General features: G+C 50.1%; 1 protein-coding gene and 1 pseudogene across 1 annotated transcript; both read left to right on the top strand.

Moving 5' to 3' along the window:
* The first annotated feature begins 2,343 nt into the window (after positions 1–2,343).
* On the top strand, positions 2,344–4,577 carry LOC119305678 (serine carboxypeptidase 1-like). The gene is made up of 6 exons (XM_037582142.1): positions 2,344–2,851; positions 2,924–3,201; positions 3,299–3,547; positions 3,759–3,868; positions 4,205–4,313; positions 4,422–4,577. Exons 1-6 carry the CDS (start codon positions 2,344–2,346, stop codon positions 4,575–4,577), a joined length of 1,410 nt encoding a protein of 469 aa, XP_037438039.1.
* A 3,630-nt stretch (positions 4,578–8,207) lies between these two features.
* LOC119309671 lies at positions 8,208–11,315 on the top strand (annotated as a pseudogene).
* The last annotated feature ends 4,190 nt before the right edge of the window (positions 11,316–15,505 follow it).

Raw genomic sequence — 15,505 nt, 5'->3', positions numbered from 1 at the left:
GCAAACCAGCCCACGAGGTGTGGCACGCCCCAATTGAAGGAGGCCGAATTGAATTAGGGGAGGGGGCGGCGCCCCCCTTTTTCCTTCTCCTCCTCTCTCTCTTCCCCTCTTTCCCCCTCCGGTAAAAGGAAAGGCAGGGTGAATCCGACCAGGAGCCCAAGTAGGATTCCTCCTAGTTGGGCGCGCCTAGGGATGGCTCCCTCCCCCTCCCTCCTTTATATAAGTGGGGAGGGGCGCCTAGAACACACATCAATTGTTCCAAGCCGTGTGCGGCACTCCCCTCCACAGTTTACGTCTCCGGTCATATTCTCCCGATGCTTAGGTGAAGCCCTGCGTGGATCACTTCATCATCACCGTCACCATGCCATCGTGCTGACATAACTCATCTACTTTCTCGACACTCTGCTGGATCAAGAGCTCGAGGGACGTCATCACGCTGAACGTGTGCAGAACTTGAAGGTGTCGTACGTTCGGTACTTGATTGGTCGGAACGAGAAGAAGTTCGACTACATCAACTATGTTAAGCAAACACTTCCCCTTTTAGTCTACGAGGGTACATGGACACACTCTCCCCCTTTCGTTGCTATGCATCTCCTAGATAGATCTTGCGTGGGCGTAGGAATTTTTTTGAAATTGCATGCTGCGTTTCCCAATAGAGGAGCGGTTGGTGTTGTTCTCCTCTACGATAGCCTGCAGTTGCGCCTCCGCGGCGACCGGTTCCTGGCGAGTTGCGGCTTGAGCTTGGACAGTATAGTAGATCGCAAGCTGCTCCACCATGAAGTTGGGGTTCACCGTGGCCAGGCCGCCACGCCCTCCTCACTCTCGTGCTCGCCATTGATCTCTGGCCCTCCGCCAGCCGGTGCTACTGTAGGAGACACAGGTTGTTCCGTTGTTCCTCCTATGCCTGCTGGAACACCGACATAGGCGCCATGGCGGCGTTGTAGTGCACCTGCGCCTGCGCTTACTCCATGATGAAGCCGACGTGCACAGGCGCGGGTTCCGGTGCGGTGTCGTCGGAGCCCGTCTCCATCGTGGGGTGATCCTCGTCGTCGGAGACCTCGGGCGAGCTGGTAGGCAAGTCAGCCTCGATCCGCCTAGCACGCCGGCTCTGCCAGGCGGCCGCAAGAGCGGCTACCTCGTGCTTCATCTCCGTGGAGAGGGTCTTCCACAGAGCTTCGCTTCCTGCAGTCATGGCGGATGCGGTACAATGGATAAGGATGTGGAGAGGCTTGTGTTGTGACGTGGAGTTAGCCGGGTGTGGCTGCCATTAAGTACCGGATTCCGGGGAGGCCATGCGTCCGGGTGTGTCAATGTGCGGCGTCAGAGTTGGTTTCTCGGCCGACGAGCCTGCTTAACGGCGGCAAACGGACGGACGGGGCATTGAACGGGCGTGGTAGATATCCATCATGTCCAGTAACACGTCATCAGCATTGAATAGGCACGGACACCGGAGACGCATCGTGGGCGATGCCCTCAACCGGCGCACCACTTCAATGACGGAGGCAGTGAGAGGTCGCGTCCGCCCTGAGCCGTCTTCAATGTGCAGCGTCGCGCTGTACAACGGCATGAATGCGGGCAGCTGGCGCCGGGCGGGAATGCGCGCGGGCGAGGGACGAGGGGTCAGGATGGTCAAAAGCGGGAGTGGTTATTGTCCGGACGCCCGCAAAACTCCCCACGTTTGTCTTCAATTTACGGGAGAAAGTGCGTTCAGACCGTCCTGCGGATCAACACAAGCCCGCGTTGGATGACTTTCACGGTCCAGACAGCGTGATCCAGGCGTATGCAGGCGGTTTGAGAGTCGACGTGAAAGATGCCCCAAACATTTGAGAGTTCAGCTAGGTGTGGTGAACTCCTCATTTTGCTCTTCCAAAAAAATTTAGGGGATCGATTAAAAATGCTCTACATACTCTTCGCAGTTTGGCTATGGTATGCGTCCAAAGGAATGTGATGACGTAATCAAGTGCGTTTACATCAGGATGCCTGGAATATAAAACATCTTTTTTCTAAGCGAACATTTACCATTTCCATCTTGGTCCTAATCGAAGTAAAATGGCAGTAAGCCCATTATGTTAAAATCTGCTTCCGCCGGCATTCTTAACCCACCGCTAGAGTTGGGTCCTTCCGCCCGATGTACTATATGGTTAGCTATCATCGTCTGATCTGACCGTTCGCGCCATGTAAACTCAAAAATTATCATCGGGGAATCCAAACCCGGCAAGTATAGGCAACAACCTTGGAGAATCCGAGCTGCATGCTTCTATTCAGACAGACTGACTGATTACACCATATATACACCTCAACAGACAGACTGATCTTTCACACGATCACAAAGTCACAAGCGAAATGGCTGGGCACACCACTACCTTCTTCCTGCTGCTCGTTCTGCTGGGCGCATCACTCGCGGATGCCTCCCAGGAGGATCAGCTCAGGAAGTTCATCTTGTCCAAGTCCGAGAAGAGGCTAGCTTCACGGGCCCGTAATGCAAACACACCTGAGGGACCTGACTCATGGGCCGACGCCAGCAGCTTCAGCCACCTGCCCACGCGATGCCCGAGCCCGCCGGTGGGCGCCAAGGCGGCCGACAAGATCACCGCGCTGCCCGGCCAGCCCCCGCGGGTCAACTTCGACCAGTACTCCGGCTACGTCACCGTGAGCGAGAAGTACGGCCGGGAGCTCTTTTACTACTTCGTCGAGGCCCCCTACGAGGCGGCCTCCAAGCCGCTCCTCCTCTGGCTCAACGGTGGGCCCGGGTGCTCGTCGCTGGGGTACGGCGCCATGACGGAGCTCGGCCCGTTCCGAGTGAACCCCGACGGCAAGACCCTGAGCGGGAACAAGCATGCCTGGAACAACCGTAAGTGTCTTAGCAGAGTAGCTACACTGATCGCTGATGCTTAATGAACTGACAAGATTACACGATGTGCAGTGGCCAACGTGATCTTCTTGGAGTCGCCGGCCGGCGTGGGGTTCTCCCACGCGAGCAACAACCCGAACAATAACAACAACGTTGGCGACCCGAGGACCGCCGAGGACGCGTTCCTCTTCCTGCTCCACTGGCTGGAGCGGTTCCCCGAGTACAAGGGCCGCGACTTCTACATCGCCGGAGAGAGCTACGGGGGCCACTACGTGCCGCAGCTAGCCACCGTGATCGAATACATGAACGAGCTCTACGGCGGCACTCTCATAAACCTCCGCGGCATCTTGGTAGGTACAAGTACCTAGTTTGATCGCATGTGTCACCTCTTTTTGTCCCGCAAAGTACCCACCCATATCCATTTCTCGTGGCGTTATATGTATGTAGGTCGGCAATCCATACCTCGACAATTACAAGAACGACGAGGGGAGCCTCGAGTTCTTATGGAACCACGGGGTGATCTCCGACGAGGGGTGGGCCAATATCCGTGAAAACTGCACCTTCACCCCGAAAGACGACTGGCAGTGCTTCGTGGCGTCGCGCAAGCCCCGGACAGGCAACATCGATCTCCACAACATATACGCCCCGATCTGCCTTAAGTCTAAACGCGACGGCACGTACCACTCGTCCGGCTACGTAAGATCACACCGTCGATCGGCTAGTCTCGATCATTTTTTCCCAATAAAAATAAAACATTTCTATGGGCAGCAATGCAAACATTTCTACTGCTCGAACAGCTACATAAGATGTACTAAAAAAAAAACAGCTACATAAGATAGCTATAAGAACAAAAAAATAAAAATCTTTGGCCATTCACAGTACGTGTTTGCAAATTATGATTTCTCAGCTGGCTGGCTACGATCCGTGCATCGACCACTACGTCCTTGCTTACCTCAACAATGGCGAGGTGCAACAAGCTCTGCACGCCCGGGCCAACACAAGTTGGACAGCTTGCAGGTAAGTACTGTATATTACTTACCGCAAAAAAAATTACTGTATATTACACACGATACCTGCTACAGAGCACGTCTTCCCAATCTTTTTTTTTTCTTTTCCTTTGAGCGCAACACCCGGATCTAGCTAATTTGCACTACGCGACTTCATTTCTTTCAGCTTGGACTTGGACTATAACGACGGCCCAGTTTCCATGGTGCTAACCATCAGAAAGCTAGTCAAGCGTGGGTTAAGTGTATGGCTCTACAGGTACTATATATGCATGCACACAATGAACATTGAGCAGAATAAAGTAGCTGCGCTTCAGGTTTCTAACTAGAACGACCACGATTTCTTCAGTGGGGATATGGATGATGTGTGCCCCATTACCGCGACGAGGTACTCCGTCAAGGATCTCAACCTACCCATCACGAAGCCATGGCGCCCTTGGTACACCCCGGACAGCGAGGTAATTGACGGGTGTTCAGAAATGGACATCAGAAAGAGACAAGTAAAATTCAGATATGATGTGTGCTTGATCCTGTGATGAAATTGATGGGTTTGTGGTGGTTTACAGGTCGGAGGCTATGTTCAGCAGTACAAGGGAGGCTTCACGTTTGCATCGGTCAGGGGTGCTGGCCATCTGGTTCCTAGTTACCAGCCAAAGAGAGCGCTTGTTCTTCTCTACTCTTTCCTCAAGGGCGTGCTCCCACCAGCTGACATCCCAAACTAAGTTGTGTTATTTGGACGCTCACTTGTTTATTGTGTGTTCTGATTAATGTTGTATTGACTCCCTCTCCATCCACAGAATAATCATCGGTTACACACAAACTTCGATGTATGGATAGGCCATTTGTCATGTGGTTTTAACCCTTGTGTGCTTATGAAAAAAGTTGTAATGTTGTTCACATTGAAAAGCGTAAATGCTTCTGCCGGATAAGCATGTTCGAATTTTAATCTCGGCGTATTTCCACTTGTTAAGCATATGCTAGTTTATACAATAGGATATTCATGATCATTGTCGCATAGATAGATGTTGTTGTAGAATACCAATCGGCTTCCCCTTACCACATTTTCATTTTTAGAAAAAAGGTATACGCCCGACTTTATAAATAAAGCCATCAGGCAGAGTAGCACAACCAACATCCAAGCAAACACAGTAACAGGACAGACAAAGAAAAAGAGTTCAGGTACATGGTTATCCAGCCAGATATGGCACGCAGGCCAGAAATAAGACGATTAGAGGAGACACCATGGTTTAAGAATCTTCGCGTTGTCTGCGCGCCAAGGACGAAGCCGTAGCCCGAATCTTGGACGCCATAGCATCAAAGGCCTCGAAATTAGCATCCCTAGTCAATGATCTCCACTGCTGCAAGAATATTCCAGTTTTAAATAAGCAATCAGCAGGATTAGCTGGGAAGATATGCTCGATGGTAAACTTATTTCTAGTGATCCACAGCGACCAACAGATCGCTGCAAACCCAACCCAGAAGACCCTTTTTTTTTGAATTCCCAGATAAACCATTGACCAATCCCCTAAGATCCTCGAAAGAAGAGGGGTCCCACGACACCTGGAGCCAGGAGCGGATGCAGCACCAAACAAATTTAGCCAAGGAGCACCGGAAGAAAATGTGCTCCGTGTTTCCATGTTCCCCACACAAGGTGCATCTATTCGAACACGGGTTGTTCCTTTTCCGGATTTGGTCCGCTGCGGGAAGCTTCCCACAAAAAGCTTGCCACAGGAAATTTTTGATCTTAGGTGGGACGCGGGCACTCCATATGCACTTGAACTTGGAAGTAGGAGTGCCCAAAATCAGTTTAGCGTACAAGGATTTGACCGAAAAGCGACCAGAGGCAGAGTGGGGCCAGACCACCGAGTCCTCTTCCTCCGAGAGCAGAGGGAAGCAAGCAATAAGACAATGCCAATCTTCCAACTCTTCAGGAGAGAGCGTCCTACGAAGGTCCAAGTCCCAATTATTCACCAAGAGCTCGGAGATTGAGATCTCCGGGTCAGGACAGTAAAAAAACAAAACCGGAAATGTCACCGCCAGGGTGGCCTCCCCACACCACCAATCTAACCAAAAGCGAATAGATTTGCCATTCCTGACAACGAATTGACCAGAGACTAGAAAAACAGACAAACTTTGACGAGGTCTTGCCAGAATTGGGAGCCGCCAGAAGCCGGCGCGAACATGGGGCTAGACTCAGGAAAGTATTTAGCTTTGAGAATGCTAAGCCACAGCGGGGCCTCCGTAGGGGACATGATTTTCCACCACCACTTAATGATGAGGCATTTTTTCATGACAACAGTGTTAATAATGCCCAACCCCCCAAGGTTTTCGGGTCTGCAAATAAGCTTCCATTTCACCATCCTATATTTACGCTTGTTGTCCGCCGAATTCCAGTAGAAGGCACCCCTATGTTTGTCAAACCCAGCGTGGGTCGCTCTCGAAAGGAGGTAGAAGCCCATCAAAAACATGGGGAGAAAGGAGAGGCAGACATTTATTAAGGCAACCTTGCCAGCTTGGATGTTGTAGCGGCCTCTCCATGGCAACACCCGGTTGCCCACCTTCGAGACGACCGGGGCGAAATCTTTAGCCAACAGCTTTTGGGGGGAGATCGGGAGGCCAAGGTATTTGAAAGGGAAAGAGCCCAGGGAACAGTTTAGTAAATGAGCAACTCTAAGAGCCTCGGCGTTCGACACCCCAGTAATGATAACTTCACTCTTGGCAAAATTTTAATTTGAGACCAGAAAGTGCTTCGAAGCAAAAGAGAAGGAACTTCAAGTGAGCCACACTTTCATTGTTAAGTTCCATCATAATTGTCGGGGATATAACCCGCGGTGTAACCCGGCCAAAAGTATAACCCGGCCGGACTTGGCGACTCACTAATGACCCGCCCTGACTGGACGACACACTAAGTGACCCGCCCGATCCTGGCGACTTATGGGTGACCTGGCAAGCGGATCAGAGGAGCGACAAGACCCGGGGGCCAGGAGGCTCAAGGCCCAGAAGGCCGTCTTACGATTATGATAGGCCGGCTTAAGAGGAAAGGCGTGAGGAATATCTCCCTTACAAGGAATCAAGACCTGGACTTGTATCTGGCTTGTAGTACAAGATAGGCTAGTCCTAATCCTATTTGGACTCCACATGTAACCCGCCCCTCTAACTTATATAAGGAGGGGCAGGGCTCCCCAAAGAGGGACAAGGAACAAGAAACAATATCTAGGGCTAGACACAAAGGGGAGCCGGCTTATGCGGCGACTCTTGATGAGCATAATGAGAGCTAGCCTCAAACAGCATGTAGGGCTATTCCGGATGATGTTTCCCGGGGCCCGAAGCTGTCTAAATCCTCGTCTTGTGTGATGATCCGCCTAGCGTCTCTCGATTTCGCCCAACCCCTCTCAAGTTACCACATAGATGCGTTGGCCTCGCGACTAAGTCCTTGCAAGAGGACATCTGCCGTGACAATTCCACGACAGTTGACGCCCACCGTGGGGCCTGCGCACGGTGGTGTTGAGTTTTTGGAGGGATCTCTTTCAAGGATCGAGAAGTTCGCAATTTTTTGGATAAAGGAGAGTCATTGCGAAAGGATTCGCACTATCTCAAAGGCGTGCGGTCGCCGACGTAAGTCGCCGAGATTGGCAGGAGTGATTCCGCCGCACACAAAGTATACAGCAGGAATCCATTGAAGTCGTTGATGATTTTGCTACGGATTCGATGGCCGGATCCGATTGCTGTTAGGTGGTCTCTACAAAAATCAGTCCGCGCAGTGGTCATCAGATCGATTCCGTATAGCTATTGGATGGGCCCATGCACCACCGATATTTTCTACCAAGTCTACGCAGCAAACGGATCAACATCGAGTCATCGCGGATACACCGAAACCGACGCGAAGCAGCCCTACATCGTGGTTAAGTCGCGGCCGAATTTCGTGTTTTGACCCTTTTTAGAAAGTATTTCAGGATCTGGTCCCGGTTTGAATTTTTTTCGAGATTTGACCCTTTTGCCTACCGCCAGGGCATCTGGCGGTAGGGTTAGATAGCCTACCGCCAGGTCCCATGGCGGTAGGAAACTTATCCACGTCAGCACGCGGAGACGGCACCGTCCCCCTCCGTCGCACCCTACCGTCATGGGCCCTGGCGGTAGGCTTTCTAACCTTACCGCCAGGGGCCCTGGCGGTAGGGTGCGGGGCAGTTATTTCGCCCGAGACCGCGCCCCTTCCCTTCTCCCCACCCCTCCCCTCCCCCAAGACGGCAGTTTCTCCTTTCTTTCTCCCCCAAGTCGCCCCTCTCTCCCTCTCTCATCTCCTCCACTCCCCCCATTGGATCTTCACCGATTCTTCACCGTTTTGGCGGATCGAGATGGCCCCGAGGAGAGAACCGTAAGCTCCTCCGATCTCTCCAATTAGTTTTTGCAAACTTGCTACCGATTCGACGCATTATTTGCTTGAAATCCCTCATGTTTTTGAACTTAGATTGATTTTTTTCACCTAAGATTGATTGTAGTTGTAGTTCTTAGTTCTTTAGTAAGTAGTGGTATTGGATATGTACTCTAATCAATAGTTCATATGTTAGTGTGAAGATGAACCCTAGTTCATAATTTTTTTTGTTAAAAAAATTATGATGTATTGTTGATAAAGGGATGAACCCTAGTTTGATGATGCATGTTGATATGATGATATGCTCTAGTGTGAAGATGAACCCTAGTTTGATGATGCATGTTGATATGATGATATGAAGATATTGTTTGGAAAATTTTGTTTAAAAATATGAAGCTATAATGTATGTTGGAGGTTTTTTTTATATGATGCATGTTGATATGATTTGATCCATCATGTGTAGTAGATGTTGTTGGAGGAATATGCTTAAAATTTGATCTTGATATGATTTGAGTTCATTGTTTGTTTCTGTATGCTTATGCTTATGGTGCTTTTGTTTATGAAACTCTATTAAGGCGGCCACCTCTTGCGGACAACATCGGCCCACGGTACTGCATGCTGGACTGGGCATTCGACAAGGGTCATCGTGCCCGTTTCATAGAGAACGGAGAGGTAAGTGATATGAAAAAAAAATTGATCAAAGTTCTCGGATTGATGAAAATGATTTCCTAACTTTTTGGCGTTCACTTTTTAACAAACGCTCCAGCCACTGCGCATGAGGGGTCACGGGGTTCATGGGCATATGGACTACGACGAGCGCTACGCGCCGTTCTTCAAGAGAGCCCGTCTGTTGGGTTTCGTGCTGCAGTTCAAGCGTCAGCCGCCGACGCTTGTCCACGCGGCTCTCACAGCTCTGATTGACCGTTGGAGACCGGAGACCCATTCTTTCCATCTACCATGCGGGGAGATGACGGTGACCCTAGAGGACTGGGGGATGATTACTGCAATGCCGATCGAGGGTCATGCACTCACCGATCGAGTGGAGAGGGCCAACTGGCAGGAGAGGGTCACCACCCTCATCGGCGACTGCCCCGGTGCGAAGAGTAACCGTACATCCGGTGTGCCGTTGCCTTGGCTATGGAAGCACCGGAGGACATGCCCCCAAGGCGCAGATGAGGCGACTGTGGAGTTGTACGCGAGGGCCTATCTGTGGTATATTCTCTCGGAGGTCGTGTTTCCAGACAGCTCCGGGAACTCTGCCAACTGGGCGTATCTGTTCTTCCTAGCGGACTGGGATGCATGGTACAGTTGGGGGACGGCATCTCTCGCCTACCTATACCGTTCGGTAAGAGAGTGTCTAATTGCGTACCTACCTACGAAAGTGTGTCCATGACATTTTCTTATATCTGATCCTCATTTGATGTTTTGCAGCTTGACGACGCAACGCAGAGGACGGGAGACAAGTCCAATATGGGTGGCTTTGTCTGGGCCTTCTCCATTTGGATGTGGGAGCGGCTGCCGGTGGGGCGTCCGGAGAAGTTGCCAAGACGCCCATGGGAAGACTATGGCGAAGAAGGCGACGAGACTCGAAACCCCACCGTAGCTTACGAGTGGGACGTTGTCAAACTCTACACGGGCCTAAACAAGACTTCGTACAAGACCTACACCAACGAGTTGGACGCTTTGACGCATACGCAAGTATATGAACTCGCACAACACCTTTCTCTTTGATTCCGCTATTGACCGAGAGTGCGAACTTACCAAGGTATATGTAATAGGTAATCTGGTGCCCGTATCGACAAGAACGAGAGTGGGCCTTTGATCTGAACGTGATGTGCGATGCGGACCGTGGTATCTGGCGGTGCATCGTGCCCATGATCTGTGTGTACGCCGTCGAGTGGCATTTGCCACAACGCGTGGCCACGCAGTTTGGGATTTATCAGCACACCCCACCGGGCCAGCCCACCGATACCGGCGGCCACGCGCTGCACCTATGAGCTCTTTGTTCTCCGTGAGATTATCATGTTTCTTGTTGCTTATGATGATCTCATTGCGCTTATGATGATTCTTGTTGCTTATGCCTTGCAGGATGAGCCGGCAGAAGAATCAGTCGATCACAAACTGGGGAGAGGAGCATAAGACTCATGTGACGGAGTGGAACCGATGGAGGTGGCATAAAGACGTGGAGAGGAGAGTGACTAACTGGGATGATTACCTGGGCCGACACATGAGGTGGTACGATGATGGCCAGAAGCACCGTCTTCGTCTCAGGCCTCGATGGACGGCGGAAGACATCGCGGAGCTAGAGTGGGCTGACCCCGATGAACAGGCATACCAGACCGGCATCAGAGACATGCACAGTGGATTTAGGGAGTTTGCACCCCTCATCAACAGAGTGGTACGTTTGAACCGACGGTCGTATTTAAAATACTTTATTCGTCAACGTGACTGGCTTATGCCGTTGCAGTCCGGTGAGCTGAACAGATGCATCTTTGAAGCCTCAGATGCACTAGGTCATCTTCCCGGGAGCGTACAATCTGAGACCAGAGTCAGGGGGACGATGAAGGTACAATTTCAGTCTCCTCGGAACAGATGCATCTTGTTCACTTGCAGTCAGTCGATCTGAACTTATTATGACCTTGCTTCATTGTGAGTGCAGAAGTTCGTGCAGCGTTGTCGCAAGCTGGTAGGGCTGCTTGGGTGTGCTGGAGCTGGGTCAGTTGAAGCTCATCAGCCTGTAGCCACACAGGGTATCATCGGCTCATCGAGCCATGCTCCCTCGCCGTCTAGGTTGGTTGGAGAGGAGGAGGAGGAGGAGGAGGAGGAGGAGGAGGAGGAGGCCATATATGAAGAAGGGGAGGAGGAGGATGAGAGCAACGGGGAGGAGGAGTACGATGAAGATTATGGACCTCCAGCAACTCAAACGTCTCAAGCATCTCAGCCGCCGAAGAAGAGGAATCCGAAGAAGAAGGATTTGCTGAGTCCGGACCCTTTCCAGAGACCGGTTCCTCGACGGCCCAAGAAGAACACCGAAGAGCATCGTTCAAAGAGTAACAAGGGCCGTACCTCCAAGAGGGGAAGGAGCAACTGATTATGCTCTTCGATAGTTGGCTCTTTTAGTTTCGTTGAACTTCGTTTGATTGAACTATTCGGGTGGTTATGAAGCTACGTGGAACTATGTGTTTGCTATTTGTGGATCTATGTGTTTGCTATTTGTGAAACTATGTGGAACTCCGTTTACTAATTAGTTAAAGTTCGTTTGAAATGTTCTATGCACTTCAAATTTGTTAATGTGTATGTGATGCCCAAGTTTAATTGTTTGAGATCTGTGATATTGTTGTCATATTTGTGAAAATTGCTATAATATTAGTGTCATATTGAATTTGAAAAGAAGCAAGCAAATGAACTTAAATTCATAACACAGGACCCTACCGCCAAGGCCCCTGGCGGTAGGGTCAGACAGCCTACCGCCAGGGCAACTCAATTCTTCGTTACAGAATCGTTACACTGAAAAAACAAGACCCTACCGCCAAGGCCCCTGGCGGTAGGGTCAGACAGCCTACCGCCAGGGCAACTCAATTCTTCGTTACAGAATCGTTACACTGAGACAGGACCCTATCACCAGGTGCTCTGGCGGTAGGTTTGGACAGCCTACCGCCAGACCTCCTGGCGGTAGGTACTTATCCACGTCAGCACAGTCAAACGGCCGACGTCCCCCTCCGTCGCACCCCTACCGCCATGGGCCGTGGCGGTAGGCTATCTAACCCTACCGCCGTAGGCCCTGGCGGTAGCAAAAGGGTCAAATCACGAAAAAAAATTAAACAGGGGTCAGATCCTGAAATCCTTTCCAAAAAGGATCAAAACACGAAATTCGGCCTTAAGTCGCCATAGCTCCTTGTTTTCCTCCAATGGATCAAGCTAGATACACAGCACATGCAAGGGGGATCGGTCCCGCGGTGTTCTCACGGGAAGCTTGCACAACAACGGAAAGACACCTCTGTTTTTACAAGACAACAGTAGCGATTGTACTACTTCAATTAGTACGCTGCCACGTGATGGTCAGGTTGATCTGCAGCTCTAAATTTTTTATTGGTTAAAACTGCTACATGAGGGAGCAGCCAGATTGGAGCGGCCTTTGCAAAATTCATATACAGCGTATATACTACCAAGAGGATTGAAAGCTACCACGTGGTCAAAAGGTCTGTCTTGGTACTAGATGTGATGGCTAGCATGCAAGTGGTCAAAAGAAAAAGAAAAGAGACAGGGATTAGCAAAGACAGACGATGGAATCTAGCGCGTGGACATCAAATCATGCCAGTCAGAAATTATCAAATGCACCGCTTCGGCCCTGCTGAGTCGTCTACTTGCTGTGTTGAGCTGGTTTCGTCACGTGGCGGTTGCCCTGCCGGGTCTCGCTGCCACGGCCCCCCTCAGCTGTCGCACGCTGAGTCGCCGGACGCCGCCGACCGCCTCTGCTCCGGGTCGCTGAATGCCCCGAGCGGCCTCAACTCAGCCGCCGCTGTGGTTCATTGACCCGACGCTTGCCGTGAGCCGCCACCTCCGCCTTGGGGTACCTGCTTGGTGGGAGGACAGGCGGATTAATCCTACACTGTTAAAAAGAACAGAAGTTATCTACGGACATTGCGTACGAATCATCTGGCGTACCAATGCACCAGGTGATATCCTTTCAATTCATTTTTTATTAGTGCTTGTTAAATTTTTTGTGAAGCAATAACTCTGCCATACAGTGTTGTCATCTGCAGGACAAGGTTATTTATTACAAAGCTGATGTTATACCACGGGGGCGCAGCATGTGTTAGCAACTTTTTGCACTGACGTTCGTCTGTGCCTTGCTACTCGAAGGACATGTGTATGAGTCGCTGCCCTCGTGGTCCGGGTTACATCAATTCACCAGGACCACACCTGCAGTCGGTTCATCTGACCGTGCCCGCGCCGACTCAACCGTCCGCGCGCACGACTGACTCATTTGTCCGCACGGCTTACAATGTCGCGGCCGACTCACGCGTCCGCTTCGTCTTCTAAATGTCGCAGGTTCACTCCGACATATATATCAACAAATCAAAGCCATGTCCGCTCACACAAGCTGTCCAATGGACATATGTGAGCCACCCCCGCTGCGTTGAGCCGCCCCTTTCATGTTGAATGGATCATCCATCATCCGAACAAAATAGGTGATATCCATCTAAGTTTATTTTATTAGCGCATGTTGTTTTTGTCAAAGAACAAGTTTATCTTTTTGCCTTGGTCTGCAATATTGTCTATGCAGGAATTATCTATGACAAAAAGTGATATTTGGAGATGGAGGCACGCCAACATCTTTTGGCACAGGTGGTCGTCATTACTCAACGGACTCCCGCACCGGCTTACAACGCTGTGGCCGTCTCTCGCGACTGCGCCGGCTTACAACGCCGTGGCCGTCTCTCGCGACCATGTCGGCTTACAACAAGGAGGACAACTTGCCCGTCCGCACCGGCTTACAACGCCACGGACGGTTTATCTGTCTGTGCCGCCTTAGATGTTGCGGTCGTCTTTATCGTCCGTCTCTCGTGGCCTGGTCTACATCAACACATCGGGCCGCACCTGTCTGCATGAGTTGTTTATTGAGTATGAGCAAGTCACTACTTGGGAAACCCGGTTTTCTTCCAACAAATTGGAGGCAAATTATCATGTATTATTAGCCGCCGACTGCACTGGATGGCTCAATGGGCAGGCGCACAAGTCACCGCACTACGGTTTGGTTAACTTCAAACAACCAGTTGGAAGGAGCCATTGGCCGAGTTGGTGACACGGTTCATACATGATCATTTATAACCCACCGCAGTCACCTCAACCTTCTGTGGATTCACATCGTGCTATCAACGCCAATGATATACACATTCCGCTATGGTCAAATATGGAGAATCTCAAGCCGACACTTCGAGTCATCTTAAGACTCGGGGGCTACAATGGTATGGCTCGGCAAAAATAGTCAGTTTCAATGAATTCAAGGACTCCGGGTTATTGAAGGGAAAGATAACCCGGCCTTGGAGGATAAAGGCCGTCAGAGAAATTCTGGCTCACAATGATGCTTCCGGTTTAAAAATACGGTTCAAGAGACATCTTTCTCCCACAAAGCACTGAAGCTCTAATATCCAGTTTAAAAACAGGGTCAAGGGAAATTTATTTACCACAAAGCTTTGAAGCTCTCAAATCCGATTCAAGGTAAATTTATCTCTCACAAAGTTTTGAAGCTTTCAAATCCGGTTTAAAGTTCCGGTTCAAAAAGAATTAATCTCTCGCAAGTTCGAGTTCTCAGAAAGACTAAAGGGTGCCAAAAAGAGCTTGCTGCCATGATGCGCGGTTCAAAACATAGGTACCCTGCCTTACGGCTTATTTTATTATGGTCACTTGGGGGCTTCCCGCTCATCGGGCATAGCTATCAGTACCCTCTTGATCGGCGCAATGCCAAAAATTTATATGGTCACTTGGGGGCTTCCTGTTCAAACATAGGTCGTATTCAAACCAAAGAGAACATAGCTGTCGATACCCTTTTGATTAGCAAACTACTGAACCTACTTGGGGGCTTCTTGATCGTATCCGAATCATAGCTCAACCCCTTTGGGAATCGTCGTGGATCGTATTCGAATCAGCGTCGCTAAACAACTCTTAAGGTCACTTGGGGGCTTCCTGTTCAAACATGGGTCGTATTCGAACCAAAGAGAACATAGCTGTCAATACCCACTTTGATCGGCATCGCCAACGCCATTGGGGGCTATATGATCGTATTCGAATCTTAGCTTAACCCCTTTGGAACGGTTTACTGATCGTATTCGAATCAGAAGTCTCAAAAAATTTATCTGTTTTTATACAATCGCAAGTATTTGAGTTGTACAAATATCATATGTGCCGGTTCTTATAGAGTTGAGTTATCAACTTCACTGTCCGGGTCACATAAGTCGGCGGTATCATTCAAAGGATCATAGGGATCTTGTGATCTACTTGTGTGCAGGATAAGAATACATTTGGGTGGTTACCCGCCCTGGTTTTTGACGTTAAGTCACCAGGGCATGTGTTGTTTAAACTCTTTGCAGGATTTGCAGAAATATGACATATAAATGATTAAGTTCAAGATCATTACCAAAGTTCATGCTTCAAAATGATGATCTGTTCTGGATTTTTCTCAAAGGCTATAAGCCGCAGGGTTATAAAAATTCCGGCTTACAAATGGAGGCGTATTACATTGCCATCAGCCAAGAGCCGCCAAGTCTTTAAACTCCGGAT

This window comes from Triticum dicoccoides, chromosome 5B, assembly GCF_002162155.2.
Source record: "Triticum dicoccoides isolate Atlit2015 ecotype Zavitan chromosome 5B, WEW_v2.0, whole genome shotgun sequence".
Taxonomy (NCBI): Eukaryota; Viridiplantae; Streptophyta; class Magnoliopsida; order Poales; family Poaceae; genus Triticum; species Triticum dicoccoides.
Note: the sequence above shows the minus strand (reverse complement) of the source record. Positions and strands in the feature narration are given on the sequence as shown.

What these genes read in the sequence shown, in the direction of transcription:
- LOC119305678 (XM_037582142.1), top strand. Translation starts at nt 2,344, where the DNA reads ATGGCTGGGCACACCACTACCTTCTTCCTGCTGCTCGTTCTGCTGGGC. An exon ending in CGTACCACTCGTCCGGCTAC is followed by an intron (nt 3,548 to 3,758) that starts GTAAGATCACAC and finishes ATGATTTCTCAG; the next exon opens with CTGGCTGGCTACGATCCGTG. An exon ending in GGTACACCCCGGACAGCGAG is followed by an intron (nt 4,314 to 4,421) that starts GTAATTGACGGG and finishes GGTGGTTTACAG; the next exon opens with GTCGGAGGCTATGTTCAGCA.